The 15,899-nt window shown below is 54.0% G+C and overlaps 4 protein-coding genes across 4 annotated transcripts; 3 read left to right on the top strand and 1 right to left on the bottom strand.

Annotated features, from left to right (window-relative positions):
- The first annotated feature begins 31 nt into the window (after window positions 1-31).
- Window positions 32-1,298, top strand: BKA58DRAFT_38502 (uncharacterized protein). The gene has a single exon (XM_046170326.1). The coding sequence runs from the start codon at window positions 157-159 to the stop codon at window positions 958-960; it is 804 nt and encodes a 267-aa protein (XP_046021138.1). The 5' UTR covers window positions 32-156; the 3' UTR covers window positions 961-1,298.
- Window positions 1,299-2,910: 1,612 nt separating this feature from the next.
- On the top strand, window positions 2,911-11,073 carry BKA58DRAFT_392031 (uncharacterized protein). Its single transcript, XM_046170965.1, has one exon. The coding sequence runs from the start codon at window positions 3,252-3,254 to the stop codon at window positions 10,662-10,664; it is 7,413 nt and encodes a 2,470-aa protein (XP_046021137.1). The 5' UTR covers window positions 2,911-3,251; the 3' UTR covers window positions 10,665-11,073.
- A 614-nt stretch (window positions 11,074-11,687) lies between these two features.
- On the top strand, window positions 11,688-13,403 carry BKA58DRAFT_324070 (major facilitator superfamily domain-containing protein; the record flags this gene model as incomplete). The annotated part of the gene is made up of 3 exons (XM_046167942.1): window positions 11,688-12,415; window positions 12,615-13,060; window positions 13,153-13,403. 3 exons carry the CDS (start codon window positions 11,688-11,690, stop codon window positions 13,401-13,403), a joined length of 1,425 nt encoding a protein of 474 aa, XP_046021136.1.
- A 156-nt stretch (window positions 13,404-13,559) lies between these two features.
- BKA58DRAFT_414125 (uncharacterized protein) lies at window positions 13,560-14,956 on the bottom strand (the record flags this gene model as incomplete). Its single annotated transcript, XM_046172466.1, has 2 exons — window positions 13,560-14,850; window positions 14,898-14,956. 2 exons carry the CDS (start codon window positions 14,954-14,956, stop codon window positions 13,560-13,562), a joined length of 1,350 nt encoding a protein of 449 aa, XP_046021135.1.
- Window positions 14,957-15,899: the final 943 nt, after the last annotated feature.

Below are 15,899 nucleotides of genomic sequence, written 5' to 3'. Positions count from 1 at the left end.
TTAGGTGAATGTTTACCCCACGTGGCCGAGGCACGCTAACGTAGTCGGACCCCGACCACAGACGTCACTTCGAAAACAGATCGACCTTTTCTCCAAACACACTCACGTATCCTATACACACTTTACGCGTCAGCTCTACTTTAGAATTAAGCCACCATGGCATTACGGGAAGAAACAGCGACCAAAGCAGAAGCATCTGCAATCGAAACCTCAACACCAGAAATCTTCTCTCCAGACGAGGAGAAGAAGCTACTCGACGAGTCCAACACCGAGAAAACTTCAGCGAACAAGATCTTCACATCCGGCGAATACAACGGCGCGATACAAGGCTACGAAAAAGCTTTAGCAGTCTGCCCCTCATACCTCGAATACGACATCGCCGTCCTCCGTTCCAACATCGCAGCGTGCCACCTAAAGCTCTCAGAATGGAAACAAGCCGTAGAATCCGCAACACAAGCACTTGAAGCACTAGACCGAATAGACCCACCAGCACAAAAAGACACCGGAAAAGATGGCGCGAACGAAACAACAGGCGGCGGCGCAATCGCAGAAATCGACGACACGACAGAACTTTACCTCGACGCCCTAACCCGCACTAATCACACCATAAACGACGTCCATAAACTCCGCACGAAAGCCCTTCTGCGCCGCGCAAAAGCCAGGCATGAAGTTGGGGGTTGGGCGTCTCTTCAAGGCTCATTGGAAGACTACCAAGCCCTTTCCAAACCACCACACCAGCTCTCGAGCCTCGATCAGAAAGCCGTACAAGCCGCGTTGCGAAAGTTACCGTCGGAACTGGATGAGGCGAAGAACACGGAGATGGCAGATATGATGGGGAAGCTGAAGCAATTGGGGAATGGGATATTGAAGCCGTTTGGGCTCAGTACGGAGAACTTTCAGTTTACTAAAGATGAGAAGAGTGGGGGGTATAGTATGAATTTCAATCAGGGGGGGAAGTAGATGATGGCGGGGGTTTAGTGATATGGGTTGTTCAGAGCTGCGTCTCCAGTATGGGAATCGTAGACTCCATCGCATGACCGACTACATCCATGCAATGTAGTTACGACCTAACCATGCATATCAATACGCCAACTGAGTAGTTTTTGCGATAAGGGAAGCAACTGACCATGGATGTCTGTCACAACGCGATCTGCTCGCCACTGATCATAGCTCCACCACTGTATATACCATTCATGAGCTAACGCCCTACCGTTAGTTACAACCCCATATTATCAGATCAGAAAGGCATATACCAGAATCATCATAGACCTGCCGATAATAATGACCCGCCATATCTGCCCGCCATTTGATCGGTCCTTGAAGTTTTACATGAACACGGTGGCGTCGGTATACTTTCGGCGGGGGCTGGTTGTATTCTTGGTGCTGTTGACCATATAGTCCTGCGATCCGTGTTAACGTTGCTTGATGGGCTCTGTTCCGGTCCTTCTTACGCTGGCAGGTGTAGATGTCTTGCGGAGCTGGAGGTGATTAGATGGTTCTCTAGAAGGTTTCCGTTGCTTACGCATTGGAAATGGCGTTCTTGAAACGACGTAGTCTTCAACGAGATATTCGGCGTCGGCCTGAGGGATGGTGACTTCGAAGGACCGTACCGTCCCGTCGGGGGTAGGGGAAGGGAGAACTGGCAGTGGGTTCTCAAGCATTTCGGCACGGCTGAAGTGACACCAAAAGGTGAGTATATAGGCTAGTCTGAACATCATCTTGTTTGATGCACTGATATGAAGACTAGGTTGTTTGAAGTGTCACTTTCGCTTGGGTGTTGTCAAAAGAAAGACTTTGATGGAAAAGTTTGCAATCGTGAAGCTGCTACATCGCTCCCACTCTCTCTTCTCTCTTCTCAGAACCCGTCATGCTCCATTTACCACGGGGCTGTGCTTCAACATGACACGATTTCATCAAAGACTCCAGGTCACAAGAAGTCTGACTGTGAGGGCGTATGGCCGTAAACGAGCTTCACCGGTTTGCCAGGCTGATTGATCGCGTAGCTGACTACATAATTGACGTGTGGCGCAGCAACACCAGGAGAAATGTAAAGGCTCTTGCTGACAGGTTCAGGTTCACCTCCGTACAGGTTATTTTGGTGGGCGGAACTAATGGCGAGCGCGGACAGTGCCAGTGCGTCTAGTAATATTGGATATGCGACAAAAGGTTCCAGTTCTTGATGTCACGTCCGTCCGGCCATTTGCACATAATCACTCCAAGTGAAAGTGGAAGAACATGCTTTTTCTTCCTCATCTGGCCGTACAAGGGTGCATGACAGAATTTCTAGAAGGGTGTGAGACAGGCTTGTCGAAGCATCGCCATCCTTGCAGGGCAGCATTAGCTCCCGTTGTCTAACGACTAGTCAGGTCCCCTTTCTCAATGTCGCTGCATCATCCTCGTCGCGTCTGAGAAGGCGTTGTGAGCATACTATGGTTTTATACGACGCGTGTGGCCGCCGGGAAATATCCAGGGCTGGAGTTGGAATGTCCGGTAGCCTCTTCGGCGGGGTATCAGGATCTGTCGTCCAGTCGTTGGAAGCTGGCAATGACGCATCCAGACATGACGTGCCGGGACGCGATTGGCTGCGAGGGTTTGTCCCGGCAATGAGGCACCCATGTCATGTCGAAATGTCGTGTTATTAGCACTCGTAGCAAATGACTGGAGACGCGTCGTGTACGACAAGAGGAGACTGCAGATACTCTCAAACGTGAGAGATGATGGCAATAATTATGACGATCAACAGCGAACGACTTCTGAGGGTGTCGGATATTTGATGCATGGCGTCTGCAGCTCTTTGTTCCCATGTGGCCTCGGCGGAAAGGCCCCTGACGCCAACTGGCATAGGCCGCTAGCAGCGTGCATGGCTGACTTTAGCCTCGCCTGCTCTCCTGTCCGTGTCCACATTTTGTCGACGACACTGGCACGCCTCTGACTGCCACTCTTCCTGCTTCATCCGCTGTTGCTGCTGCCTCGGGATGTTCGCTCGTCCTGTAGTCTCCAGAATCGTGCATCTATCCCACCTTATGTCGCTCTTTTAGCCACCTGCACCCAGCCTTTCCTTGATATATTACCTTGTAATCCTACAGCAGCGCCCAACAGCCTGCGCGCGAGTCTCTCTACGCGCGTTTCTTTGCCCGAGCACTGACTGCAGCGTCGTCGGAACATTTGTCGCCTGTTTGACGCGCGCAATATCCGAGACGGAAAAAGAAGAGTTGCAGCTCGTCGAGTTGTACTAACGCGGGAACCCTTGGATGCACGCTCGACGGTCCATATCGTCCTCGCAGCCGCCGCCCTCATCGCCTCCATTTGCTCCCGAGCACTTTGGCGAAGCGTCGACTCCGCCCGAGGCGCGTGAAGCAGTCTCTCCCACCTGGACGGCCCCCTCACCGGCTCGCACCCTTGCCAACTCGAGCCCAGAGCTCCCTACGCTTCCGTCCTTTTCCATACTGGGCAGCAACCCGCGTACCCCGTCCAACGCTGCGAGACACGAACGAACCGACACCTCCTACTACACGGCCAGCTGGGGCAGTCCATACAGACACCCGCCTCCCGTCTTTAATCCGTCGCGTCAGGTCTCGACAAACTTCGGCAGCGACGACTTTGAAGAGGAAAATTCTGGACTCACATTCGGCCTCGGACATCTACTTCCATCCCGGCTAGATCTTCAGGAAGAGTCGCCGAACCAGTTCAATCTCGAGCATCTTATACCGCGTCTAGAACGGAACGCCTCGCCGAACCAGTTCACGCTCGAACATCTAATCCGATCTCGACTGCCAAATTTAGTCACTCCCACCAAAGAACCGCGAGCTTCCGGTACTACTCCCCGCGCGTCTGACACGAACCCGACTTCGCAAGAGTGGGTTGAGCGATTCTTAGAAGAGCGTTGGAACCGCGAGACAAACGACTGGCGGAGCAATAACAGCGATACAGAGGGATCAGGTGGAGAACCGGACATACCAATTGCGCCTCCGCCGAAAAGAGGACACAAGCAGAGGAACAACAATAAGACTCTGAACCAGCAGGACTTTTGGCGCCACTTTAGTAAAGATCAGAAGGAAGCACTCGGCAAGATGATGGCCTCAAAGTACGCGGATCCTGAGCTCGTGACAGCCAGGCAGAACTCCGCATCAGGTCCCAGTACGAACGGACACAGTGCCCAGACTGAGAAGACGCCGGTACCAACACCTTCAAAAACAGCTAAGCCGGCAGATGAAACTCCCAGCAAGCAGTTGAACAAGGACGCATCCAAAGTAAACCAGGAGTTGTCGAACAAGCCACTTCCCGACACCCCAAGCAAGTCGTTCTTGGCTCCTCCAAGTGCGGCACCTGCGCAACCTCGGATGCGAAAGAAGGTCATTGTTAAGGGCAAGGGCTGCATCATCTCGATACCGCGGGATATTCCTAGGGGCAACCCTGGGTTCCCTCCGAAGCCGATGACTGCAGAGGCTGTTAACGACAAGCTCCGACAGCTTCAACAGCAGGGCTACGACACCCGTGGCTTCAGTACTGGAGGCTTGGAGACGCACAATCGTGCCATCTGGCCCGCAGAGGACGATGTCAAAGCAGAACGCGCCAACTCCAACAGACAGTACAAGGTCCGCGTCTCCAAGGAATCAGAATGGAAGGACTACCAGAACTCCTTGCTCGAAGCCAAGCTTGCAGCACTTGGTGTCAGTACTGGTGGCGAGGAAGATATCCCTCTGCCGATGTCGCGAACCGCGTCATCACAGCAACACCCGGGGCAAGGGTTCACTCCACCGATTCCTACCTCTTCAGCTGGCAGTCTTCGCATGGCCAGGCAAGGCAGCATCGCCGGCGCCTTTCCGTTCGGACCCTCGCCAGGGCACATGTCCCGACAATCGATCGCGTCTCCAGCTGCTTTTGGAAATCAGCGTCCCAGCATGCACATGCATCGCCATTCGACTTTCGGATCGCCTGCCAACTTTGCTCAACATGGTTACTCACCTTCAGGCACTTGGTCGCCCGCTGGATACTTCAACTCTCAAGATGGACGCAGTGGGTCCCCTGCTCTTGCTTTGAGCAGGCCTGACCTTTCTGGAATGATCTCGCCACATTCTCCATTCGGCATGAGACCCAACCAGCAGTTTCCCATTACGCCGACGCAGAGGGACGACTTCCAACTGCAGATGCAATTGCAACAGCAGCAGCTACAGAACCAGCTTCTACAGCAGCAACAGCAGCAAGTCCTTGGCTTGCGCCCGTCCTCCACTCTGGCAGAAGTACCCGAAGATGAAGACGAAGAGGATGAGGTTCCGGCTATGAAGCATGCCACTAAATCTGCACCGGAGATTGCTGTACCAACTCCTCGCAGTCATCGCCATAACCTTAGCGAGAACCTTGAACGCGAGGCGGCGAACGAAGAGTATCACTTGGAAGAAGCTATCGACAAGCAGTTTGCGGAAGGAGGTGACTTCAGTACGGAGCCAGAGACTAACGTATCCTACAAGCCTTCCAATGCTGTGGCTAACCCTACGTGGGAGGAGCCGCGAACGATCCTGCACCAGCCTCAGCCGCACAGCAAGTCGCATTCACTCACCAAGTCGCAGAAGCCTGTCTCCTTCTCGTTCCCTGCCCAGCAGAACCCTCGCTCCGACAGCGACGGTGCGAAAACGAACATCTCAGAGAACACAAACCCCAGCTTGGAAGATGGAGAGGTACGCAACCCTACACAGAGCTCTGCGCAGCACTCCCAAGCACCGTCTCAGGTCAGCAACTCATGGAAGGACAACAAGTTCGCATTTAGCAAGCCTGCGTCGGCGATTCACAGCAAGCACGCTTCGCGTTCCTCCATCTCGAAGCTCAATGTTGAGGCCAAGGAGTTCAAGTTCAACCCCGCAGCGTCTTTCCAGCCAGGATCCTTCTCCTCAGGTTTCAGCTTTGCACCCGCAGTCAAGCCACCTACAGCTGCTGCTCCTGCTGCTGTACCAGCCAACAACAAGCCCAGCATCGATACATTGACCAACTTTAACGTGTCGGCTCCTGCCTTCAAACCGGATGCACCCGTATTCAAGCCTGATGCTCCCGCGTTCAAGCCGGTGGCTGAAGCTCCTGTGTTCAAACCTGCAGCAGACAGCTCTCCATTCCCGTCCGGTGGCTTCAACTTCTCAAGCCCGCCAGCCTTCAAGCCGGATGCGCCCGCGTTCAACCCTGGGGTATCTACCTTCAACCCTAACAAGCCGGCTCCCGCTCCAACAAGCTTCTCATCGAAGATCTTTGGAGATGTCAACCTATCTCAGAGCGACATCATCAAGCCCGCCACACGCTCGAAGGCCGTGCCGATCATCCGTCCGGACAACACGCGCTCGCAGACCCCCGAGACTGAAGGCCGTGAGGACCACGAGGACGAGTCTGGCCGACCCAAGCAAGCCGACGGTCGCGAAAAGCGAGCTCGACGTGACCGTGCTGATGGTGACGATGTTCCCAAGTTTGCACTCCAGCCCGTGCTTGCGTCGCAGCCTTTGGCAGAAGTCAGACAGCCCAACGCTAGCAGGCAAGAGCCTCAAGCCGAACGGGAGGCCGTCGCAGAAGACAAGGAGAACCTGTCGCCCGAACGTGAGCAAATCAAAGCTAAGTCGAAGAGCCCCGAGCCTCTGTCGCAGCCAACGGAAGAGGTCATCATGGAGCCCATTTCGCCTGCACCAGAGAGTGATCTAGGTGCTGACGACGATACACCTCATGCGAGCGACGTGCCTACGCCAACCACCGAGGAGCCCGAGCCATTGGGCAATAAGCACTCTCACAAGAGCACTCTTTCTGCCAACGCCAAGCCATTCGAGTTCCGACCGCAGTTTAACAGTGCTGGCTACGACTTCGGCTTCCACGTTACGAAGCCGTCTCAGGTTGAAGACCCCGAGAAGTCTCAAGTATCTCCACCAAGATACGCCAGCAGAAGCCCAGCAACTACGTACAGGCCTAGCGACGACGGCTCATTCAAGACTGCTATGGAATCTGGCAGGCACAAGGGCTACCCTGAAAGCGAAAGTGCTGATTTCGACCAACTTGGTGATGCTTCCTTTAACGACATTGATGCTGTCATGAAGCATATGGATGGTGAGGGCTCGGACTTTGGCGTCGAGCGCGACGAAGCCTCTTGGGACCAGTCTTCCCCCCAGAGAACGCCAAACGTGTTTGAGCGCAATGACCTGCAACCCAACTTCAAGATGCGCAGTGACGCCCCCAGCCCCAGCCCCCGCCGGGGATTCTTCCCGGGACGGCCGATGCAGGGTTCTGCAACATCAGTGCAGGATCCGTTTGACGATGAGCGGGCTGCGCTCCCATACGACTCGCCTGTGCGCCACATGAACAATGCTGACGCCGGACCCATGAGCGATTGGGACGAAGGTCTCCTTACTGAAGACGAATCCAAGGTCCAGACACGCAGTGGCTTTTTCGACAAGCATGTTGATGACCTCATGGGCCGTCTCCTGCAGGACCGTCTTGGCCCGCTAGAGCAAAACCTGCAAGGCATTCAAGAGGCACTTGCAATGATGTCGCAACGTCCGGGACGCGGCCGCCGTAGCATGTCAACTAGCGCACGCCTGGACAGCGATGCAGATGACGAAGATGACGAAGCCGGCACCGACGTTGACTACCGCAACCGATCTCGTGGAAAGGACAGGAGGTTGGAGAAGATCCGATCTATCGTCCAGGACGCGCTTGAGATGCACCAATCACAGATCACGTCTATCCCGGTGCCCGTACCCGAGCCAATGATCCCAGAGAAGATCCGGGAGATCGTCACCGATGCGCTTGCACAACACCAGCCATCTGTACAACCTGTCGACCCTGTTCCTGCTGATCAGATTCGCGCCATTGTCCAGGATGCAATTGCTTCTACTACGATTGCATCCTGGACTGAGTCTCTCAAGCCTGAAGACCTTCGCTCCATTCTTGCTGACATGCTCGCGACCCATCTTCCTCAGCCCGTGGAACCGGTCAAGACTGATGACATCCGCTCCATCGTGTTGGAGGCGTTCGAGACGCACGCTCCTCAGCCAATGCCGCCTCCAGTACCTGAGCAGATCTGGCCTGACGACCTGAAGGCAATTGTTACTGAGGCTCTTGCGTCACAACAAACGCCAGCCGTGGAGCAATTGCAAGCGGAGACTATTCGCTCTATTGTCGCTGAAGCACTCGCATCCCACCAGCCTTCAGCTCCTAGTGCGCCATCTGCTGAAAACGTACAGCCCGATATGATCCGTTCAATCGTTGCCGAAGCTTTGGCCAACCAGAAGCCTGCCGCCACTCTCGAGGCTCCCGTCGATATTCCCCAGCCACAGGTCGATATGTCCGAAATCTACCAGGTCATCGGTAGCCTCAAGGCTTCTATTGCGCAGACCACTAGCCGCCACCTTCAGGCTGAGGATGTTCGTGAGCTTGTTGAGGAAGCCCTGAAGCGCCACGGCGAAGAGGTTGCCGAGCGTGAGAACTCCAAGGCCGTTCAGGAGAGGGATGTTCGTATCGCGGACCTTGAGGAAATGCTCAAGGAAGCCACTCTTCGTTTCAACGAGGAAGCTGAGGCCCGCCAAGCCATCGAGGCTCGTGAAGTGGACTCTGCTCGCCTGCTCAAGGTCACTGAGGAAGAGCTCACGCTTCTTCAGCAGACTTCCCGTGATGACGAACACAAGATTGGTACATTGACAGAGGAGCGAGATGACCTCCGCCGTAGCCTCAACTCATACCAGGCGGATGCAGCTGAGATGCGCGATAGACTAGCCACTCTTGACATTGAGAACGAGCAACTCAAGCTTACAAACATCGCCCTGGAAAGCTCGGAGGAGGACCTCAAGAAGAGGCTCGATTCAGTCACCGCGGAGAACGAGGCACTCAGCTTTACGCTCGAGGAACACCGTATCTCCGCCAACAAGTGGCGTGGTGACCTTCAGGACGCTCACGAGGAAGGAGAAAAGCTGCGCAAGGCTATCGGAGAGGCGCGCTTCCAGGCCGAGGAGGCGACCCGCGTACGAGAGTCGATGCGTACCAAGCTCGAAAAGCTACAACAAGATATGGTTGCCGCTTCGGAGCAGATTGCGTCTGAGCGTGCTCAATGGCAAAAGAATGAGGAGGCCTCCGCAACCAAGTACGAGGTCCTCAGCGCACGCATTGAAGCTGAAGGTCGCACACGAGAGCGTCTGGAGAGGGAGCTCGAGCGCTTGGAGACCCAGGAACGTGAGGGTATGAGACTTAGGATTCATCTCGAGCAAACGCAGAAGCACAACGCCAGACTTGAGGAGACAATTGAAGAGCTGAGGAGGGAGTCTTTGGAGCACCAGAAGAACGCCCAGCGCTACGAGCGTGACATGCGCGAGGCTAGGGATGCTGCGCACGTTGAGATCCGCCGCACCCGCGTGCTCATGGAGGCCGATGTTGACGCAGCTAACAACCAAGTCAACATCGTTCGCCACGAGCTTGAGAGCGAGATCGCTCGTGTCCGCGCTGAGCTTGACCAGGTCCGCTTGGATGCTGATACAGCCAAGGAGAAGCACGAACTGGATCTGGAGGCGGCTTCCGACCTCAAGAAGCAAGCCGTACAGGAAGCGATCGAGAACAACAGACATAGCCTGCAGGAGCAGCAGCGCACTTTCGAACGTCAGCTTGAGCATATCCAGCATGAGCATGCTCGTGTTCTGGAATTCTCCCGTGAAGACAAGGATCGTGCCGATGCTTTCCACAACGACAAGCTTGCGCTCGCCGACTCCAAACTCGACCACTTCAAGGACAAGATCGCACTGCTGGAAGAGAAGCTTCAGGTCGCGAAGGAAGCCGCCAATGCCGCTGTCGCAGCAGCATCCAAGTCTCCTGCGTCTAGCTCTTCTTTCGCTCCTAGCGGCGCAGAGAAGATCTCGCCTCAAGCTTTGCGCGAGTCTATTGGTGTTCTCCAAGAGCAGCTACAAGAGCGCGAAGGACGTATCGAGTCTCTTGAGCGTCAGCTTGAAGACGTCGACACTGAGGCTCCAGCCAAGTTGAAGGAACGCGACACTGAAATCAACTGGCTCCGTGAGCTACTTGGTGTACGTGTTGACGACCTGAACGACCTCATCAATTCCCTTGCGCAGCCGACCTTCGACCGCGAGACTGTTCGTGATGCCGCAATCCGCATCCGTACCAACTTGCAGATGGAGCAAAGTGAGAAGGAGCGACTCATCTCGGGCGGACAAAAGTCTCTCCCAACCCTGAGCTCGCTCTCTAACTTCGCTTCACCCAAAGCAGTCCAACTTGCTGCTGCCATCGGCAACTGGCGCAAGGGCCGCGGCGAAGCTACCTCAGCACTCGCAGGCAACTCGACCACCACGCGGACCCAGACACCCTCCCGCGCGCAGCCCCACTCTGCACAGTCCTTCCTCTCAGGCCTCATGACACCGCCGACCTCGAACGCGCGTCGCGGATCTGAACTCTCATCTTCATCGCAGCGACCTCAGCCCCTGCGCACAAACTCCAACAGCTCGCGCGCGTCAACCGAAGCCGGTTTCCCCGCCTTGGGCAAGCAGCCCCGCACACCACCTCTGATGCGCAAGCAGGCGTACGACCAAGATGCCGAGATTGAGCCTTTCAGCGAGAGCGGCTTCTACGACGATGAAAGCACTGTCGATGGTGAACTCACGCCCCTAGCACTGAACTTTGGCCGAGAACTACAACAACGGTAGATTCTTTGCCCATAACAAACAACAAGAACGACGAAACTGCAGAACCAACAACTTTTCCTTTGTAACAAAGACTTTTTCCTTTTGCGTTGCTTTAACGCTCTGTACGAGCTGTTCTGTCGCTGCCGTTCTATTTCCAATACTTAATGCTTGCTTCTCTGCTTGCGTTTTTCTTCTGTTTTTTCACTGCACAGCACAGCGACCTAGGTTGGCTATTGGAATATATACCCCCGCAAGACCGTTTTTGACGTTATAGCTCAAATTGTATACAACACAGATTTCTTAGTTATATAGTTTCTTATGTATGGTTGGGAAATGAACGGGAGGGATACTGGAAGGAGAGAAGGTGTGCGATTTGGAATTTAGCATGAGTGACACCAAATTGACTAATATATTGTTGTTCTGTTGAAAACTGAGGTGTCTTTAAGAACATGGACTACGGTGGTGACGAGTTACAAATGCCCATAATCAAAAGCCATCGGCACGGCTCTTCATCTTGACTGGTGGTGCCGACAGGCGACATTCGCGGCATCATCATGCTAGCCGAGCGGCCTAGTTCCGTCTCTGCATTAACCAGAAGAAGCAGGGCGTTAGAAGCGTTAACGTAAGAAGTTCGGGTTATGAGTTTATTTCCGGACAAGGGCGTAGGCATGTCGAACCTCCACTTTTTTTTGCTTGCTTCCTACTCTTCAACCGAGGGAGGCGCAAACATGACTCTTGACATACTTCTACGGACTTGCGAATTGATCTCAGTGTGTATCTCGGTGCGTAGGGTATCTGGGTGAACACTACGGGTTTAAGAGATTGGAAACTGTGGAATCGTGGGATTGAGAAAGGATTGTGCCGTGCGGTATTCCCGGGAGAAGGCGAAGACGTGCGACGACAACAGACGGAGAGGGTTTGCAAGGCGTGGTCATGAAGATGACGGCACTGAAACGTGAAGAAGAAGAGGGACTCCACGTCCATCCAGGAAACAACATGTCACCATTAGAAAAGAGCATGACCAACCCAACACCCCAACCAGCCATGGAACTCCACAGCACCAACGAACCATCAGCTATTCTCAACAAGGCCTCAGAACAAGGAAAACAGCAACCTCCAATTTCATACCCAACCAAAACCACCCCACCTTCATCTCATCACCCCATCGACGTGCCCCCCAACGGCGGCTATGGCTGGGTCTGCGTTGCCGCCGTCGCAACAATAAATGGGCACACCTGGGGCCTAAACTCCGCCTACGCCATCTTCCTCGCGCACTACCTCTCGACCTCGACCTTCCCAGGCGCTACACCCCTGCAATACGCCTTCATCGGCGGTCTCTCCATCTCACAAGCCCTCATCGTAAGTCCCGTGGCCACATACACGACCCGCCGCTTCGGAACCCGCACCACCCTCTTCATCGGCGTATTCTTCGAAACGGTATCCTTCATCGGCGCCTCCTTTGCCAGTTCAATCTGGCACCTCTTCCTATCCCAAGGCGTGTGTTTTGGATGGGGAATGGGCTTTCTCTTCGTGGGTAGCGTGGGCATCGCAGCGCAGTGGTTCACCACACACCGGAGTCTGGCAAATGGGTGTTGTGCGGCGGGGAGTGGACTCGGCGGGCTGATTTACAGTCTAGCGGCACAGGCGATGATTAGGGATATCGGGTTGCCCTGGGCTTTTCGCACGCTCGCGGTTATTGCGGGCGTGGTGAATAGTGTTTGTGCGTTGGTGATACGGGATCGGAATAAGGAGGTTGGGAGTCGTCAGGGTGAGTGAAGATGTGTAAAAACGTTTCTCGGGGACCTGAGGCTAACGAGTGTGCAGTATGTGGGAGTTCTTGTTGTTGTGAGATGAGATGGGAGATGTAGCGATGATGCATGCCTATCCTTTCTTCCCGCACTGCAAACGCTGTTGCAACAGCTCTAGCATGATTATTGTTATAACCCTCGTACTGACATCTCAACAGGTCAGCTTCGACTACACCCTCTTCAAAAAACCCCAATTCGTCGGCCTCCTCACATTCGGCGTGCTAAGCATGCTCGGCTACATCGTCCTGCTCTTCAGTCTGCCCTCCTACGCCCGCACCATCGGTCTCTCCGCCCAACAAGGTAGTATCATCGGCGCCGTATTCAACTTGGGACAAGCCCTCGGCAGACCGCCAATAGGCTACTTTTCTGATTCTATCGGGCGGTTAAACATGGCAGGCAGTATGACGTTCCTGGTCGGAGTGTTTTGTCTGCTGATCTGGATCTTTGCAAAGAGCTTTGGGGTGTTGGTCTTTTTTAGTCTAGTGGGTGGGATGGTGGCGGGTACGTTTTGGGCGACGGCTGCGCCGGTTACGACGGAGGTTATGGGGTTGAGGGATTTGCCGAGTGCGTTGAGTATTACTTGGTTGGTGCTTGTGTTGCCTACTACCTGTAAGTGCAGCCCTCTTTTCGCCTGGTTCTCTGTTCATTTTCTCACACGGTTCTGTGAGTCTACGTGGAACGTATGCTAATATGCAGTACAGTTTCGGAACCCATCGGCCTTGAGATCGTCGCATTCAATGGAGGAAGCTACACCGGGGCTATCCTCTTCACGGGTTGGATGTACATTGGAGCCGCGGTTTGTCTGTGGATGGTGAGGACGTGGAAAATTGGTGAAGATGAAGAGGATGCTGCGGCAGCTGCGAAGGGTGATGTTGACCCGACTGCGGCTGAGACTGGAAGCTTCCAACGGAGTCCGTTCGTGAAGAGGATGTTTATGATTCGAAAAGTCTAATACCATGCTACACAAGACATCTGTTTCAAGCATTGGAAGCGGTTGCTATTTGATTTATTGATTCGTCACTACAAAGGAGAGGAAAATATAGAAAACGCTATTCTAGCAATCTAAGCCAAGAGGTATCATCATTCGTCAACGCATTCATATATCCATCTATCGCGACTCACACTGAGCCATGAACCTATACATGCCTTCAACACCCTGGTATTCCAACGGGGTGTGCATGTCCATCTCATCGGCCTCACTAGTATGCAAGCTGTCGTACCCTGAAGGCGATGAAGAGGATAACCACGGGTTTGGCTCAGTTTCGAAGTCGTCTAGCTGGTCGTAGCTTTGCTCGGAATGGGTCGAGAAATCTTCTGAAGCTGCGACTGATGGCGAGAGCATGTGCGTCCAGTCGATGTTTGGCTGTACGTGTTGGCGATCGGCAACGGGCTTGTCGTAGAATGAACATTCGGAGGGGGTTTGGCTTGGTGCAAATGGGAAGAGTAGCGCGATATCAGTACCGACAAAAGCGTCGAAATCCGCATCCTGATGAACTGCACCTCTGGAGACCTCGAAGTCGTTACATATCGTCTCTACTGTTTGCGCATCGCATCCAGGAAAGTGGACTTTGAGAACTGAATTTTCATACGAGATCGGGAGATCGCCCAATGCCGCCAGTCGTTGCAAGTCGTTCAAAACGGCAGCGAGTTCTTTGACGGCCCTGGAGAAGTCGACGGACAGGACGTCGAGGAGACCCTCGCTGTTCAATGTCTCCTTCTCCTGCGCGAAAGAGGTGAAGCCCTTGACGGCCTTGAGGGGAGTAAGAGCGGTGACGGTGGGGTTGACGTTGAAGCTAATGTAGGATCCGGGGGTGGCCTTGGGAACCTTGTTCAGCGTACGGTTGACCTGATCCTGCAGGGCAGACACAGTCTTGAAGCGCTTCTCACCATTGTGAGGGTTGACGCCATCGAACTGAGCCTTTTTTCCACCGACGAGGAACGCTCGCACAGCCTGAGAGACGTTGTTGATGACTTGGGCGGGCGATGCGGGTCCATGCGAAAAGTAACGCGCGCCTCCGGCCCTGCCAGAGCCCCAGCCGTAGCCTCCTGCGGTTCGTCCAAGTGCGCCACCAGTAAGGTTCGGGCGGAGGGTCGATGCGAAGGGTGCGCGGCCAGCCTGAGCGTTGACGATGCTTCCGATGCGTGACTTGGGAAAGGAAGCCTTGTCGTACTTCACGCCCGAGTTGCGAGCCGCAGAGGTGGTGAAGCGACGAACGGCGGCGCTGATCTGGCTGTGGGTGGTGTACCAGCGGCCCTTGCTCTGTTTGAGGTAGGCAATGCGGTGAAGAGGATGCTTTGGGGCATTTCGAGCGAGGACAGGTTGCAGTACGGCATCGGCAGGTCGTGCGGATTCTGGAAGTTGTTTCTGTACGAGTTTCGCAGCATGTTTCCAGGCAGCCCTTCGTCTGTCAGTACGCGACCTCTTTGAATAGCATTGCGGACTTACTTGAACGCTCTCGCGTTCTTGGCCACCGAATTGTATAAATGCACCACGGCAGGTGCCATGATGGGTGTGTGTTCCAAGAGAGGAGAGAGTGGTGATGCGTCGAACTGTGGGGAAGGCGACGTTAATGAGGCGCAGGGTCAATGTCGCCACCGATCGGCACCATTGGTCTGGAACGCCGAGCAATGACGACGATCACATGCCAACTCACTCACCGACTGGCCCCTAGTTTCGTTTCAGAAAGCCAAAGTCTGATCCTCTCCGCCTATAAACCACTGCTGCAAGGTCGGATATTTGTTTAAATGATGGCGCAGCTAGTTAGCGATGCTGCTTTGCTGTTGTGTGGCGGAGTGTGCCGGCTGCAAATCCTGATCAAGAAATGAAATGGTAGCGGCTGGAGTGAACCGCGAGAATCGGAGTAGCAGCCCTACGACTGGACACCAGTAAACACTTCACGATACATGAGCGTATCATCCTGCGACACCTGAAAGACCGAGGTAAGACTTCACTATACGGATCTGTAAGATAGATACCGGGTACAGAAGGTATTCATTTTCGTACTTTTACAAAGCAAAAGCCACATCCGCAGACCTTGACATCCGCTTATATACTTTGCTTTATGGAAAATAAGATTCCCAAGCAACCACATCCACCTATAAGTAAAGGAAGCACACGATTACCATATATGCCTGAGAGGAGAGAAAGCTGCCATCAAGTTTTGTATGCTGAGTCGGATGAACATGCAAAAGGTAAACACGCATAAAAAACGCCAGCTTTCAATGCTACGAGGTCCCTAGATCCAGGAAAATGAGGGGGAAAGCCAGATGTTCCCGAAAAGGGTATTTCGTATTGTGGGATTGGTAATTCGTGTGAACATTAAAGAAAAAGATTTCCGAGACGCGAGGGCATTCTATCGAAGGAGGAAAAACAGGTGGTCGGCCGCCGACCGGGTAGAAAACGCCAGAACATGAACTTTTTGTTGATGTATACACAGTCCGAAAACTC

The sequence above is a fragment of the Alternaria rosae genome (assembly GCF_020736505.1).
Source record: "Alternaria rosae strain MPI-PUGE-AT-0040 chromosome Unknown BKA58scaffold_10, whole genome shotgun sequence".
NCBI lineage: Eukaryota > Fungi > Ascomycota > Dothideomycetes > Pleosporales > Pleosporaceae > Alternaria > Alternaria rosae.
The sequence above is the reverse complement of the archived record's forward strand: the minus strand, read 5'-3'. Positions and strand labels throughout refer to the sequence as shown.

Excerpts from the sequence above, each read along its gene's own strand:
- BKA58DRAFT_38502 (XM_046170326.1), top strand. The coding sequence starts at position 157 with ATGGCATTACGGGAAGAAACAGCGACCAAAGCAGAAGCATCTGCAATC.
- BKA58DRAFT_392031 (XM_046170965.1), top strand. The coding sequence starts at position 3,252 with ATGCACGCTCGACGGTCCATATCGTCCTCGCAGCCGCCGCCCTCATCG.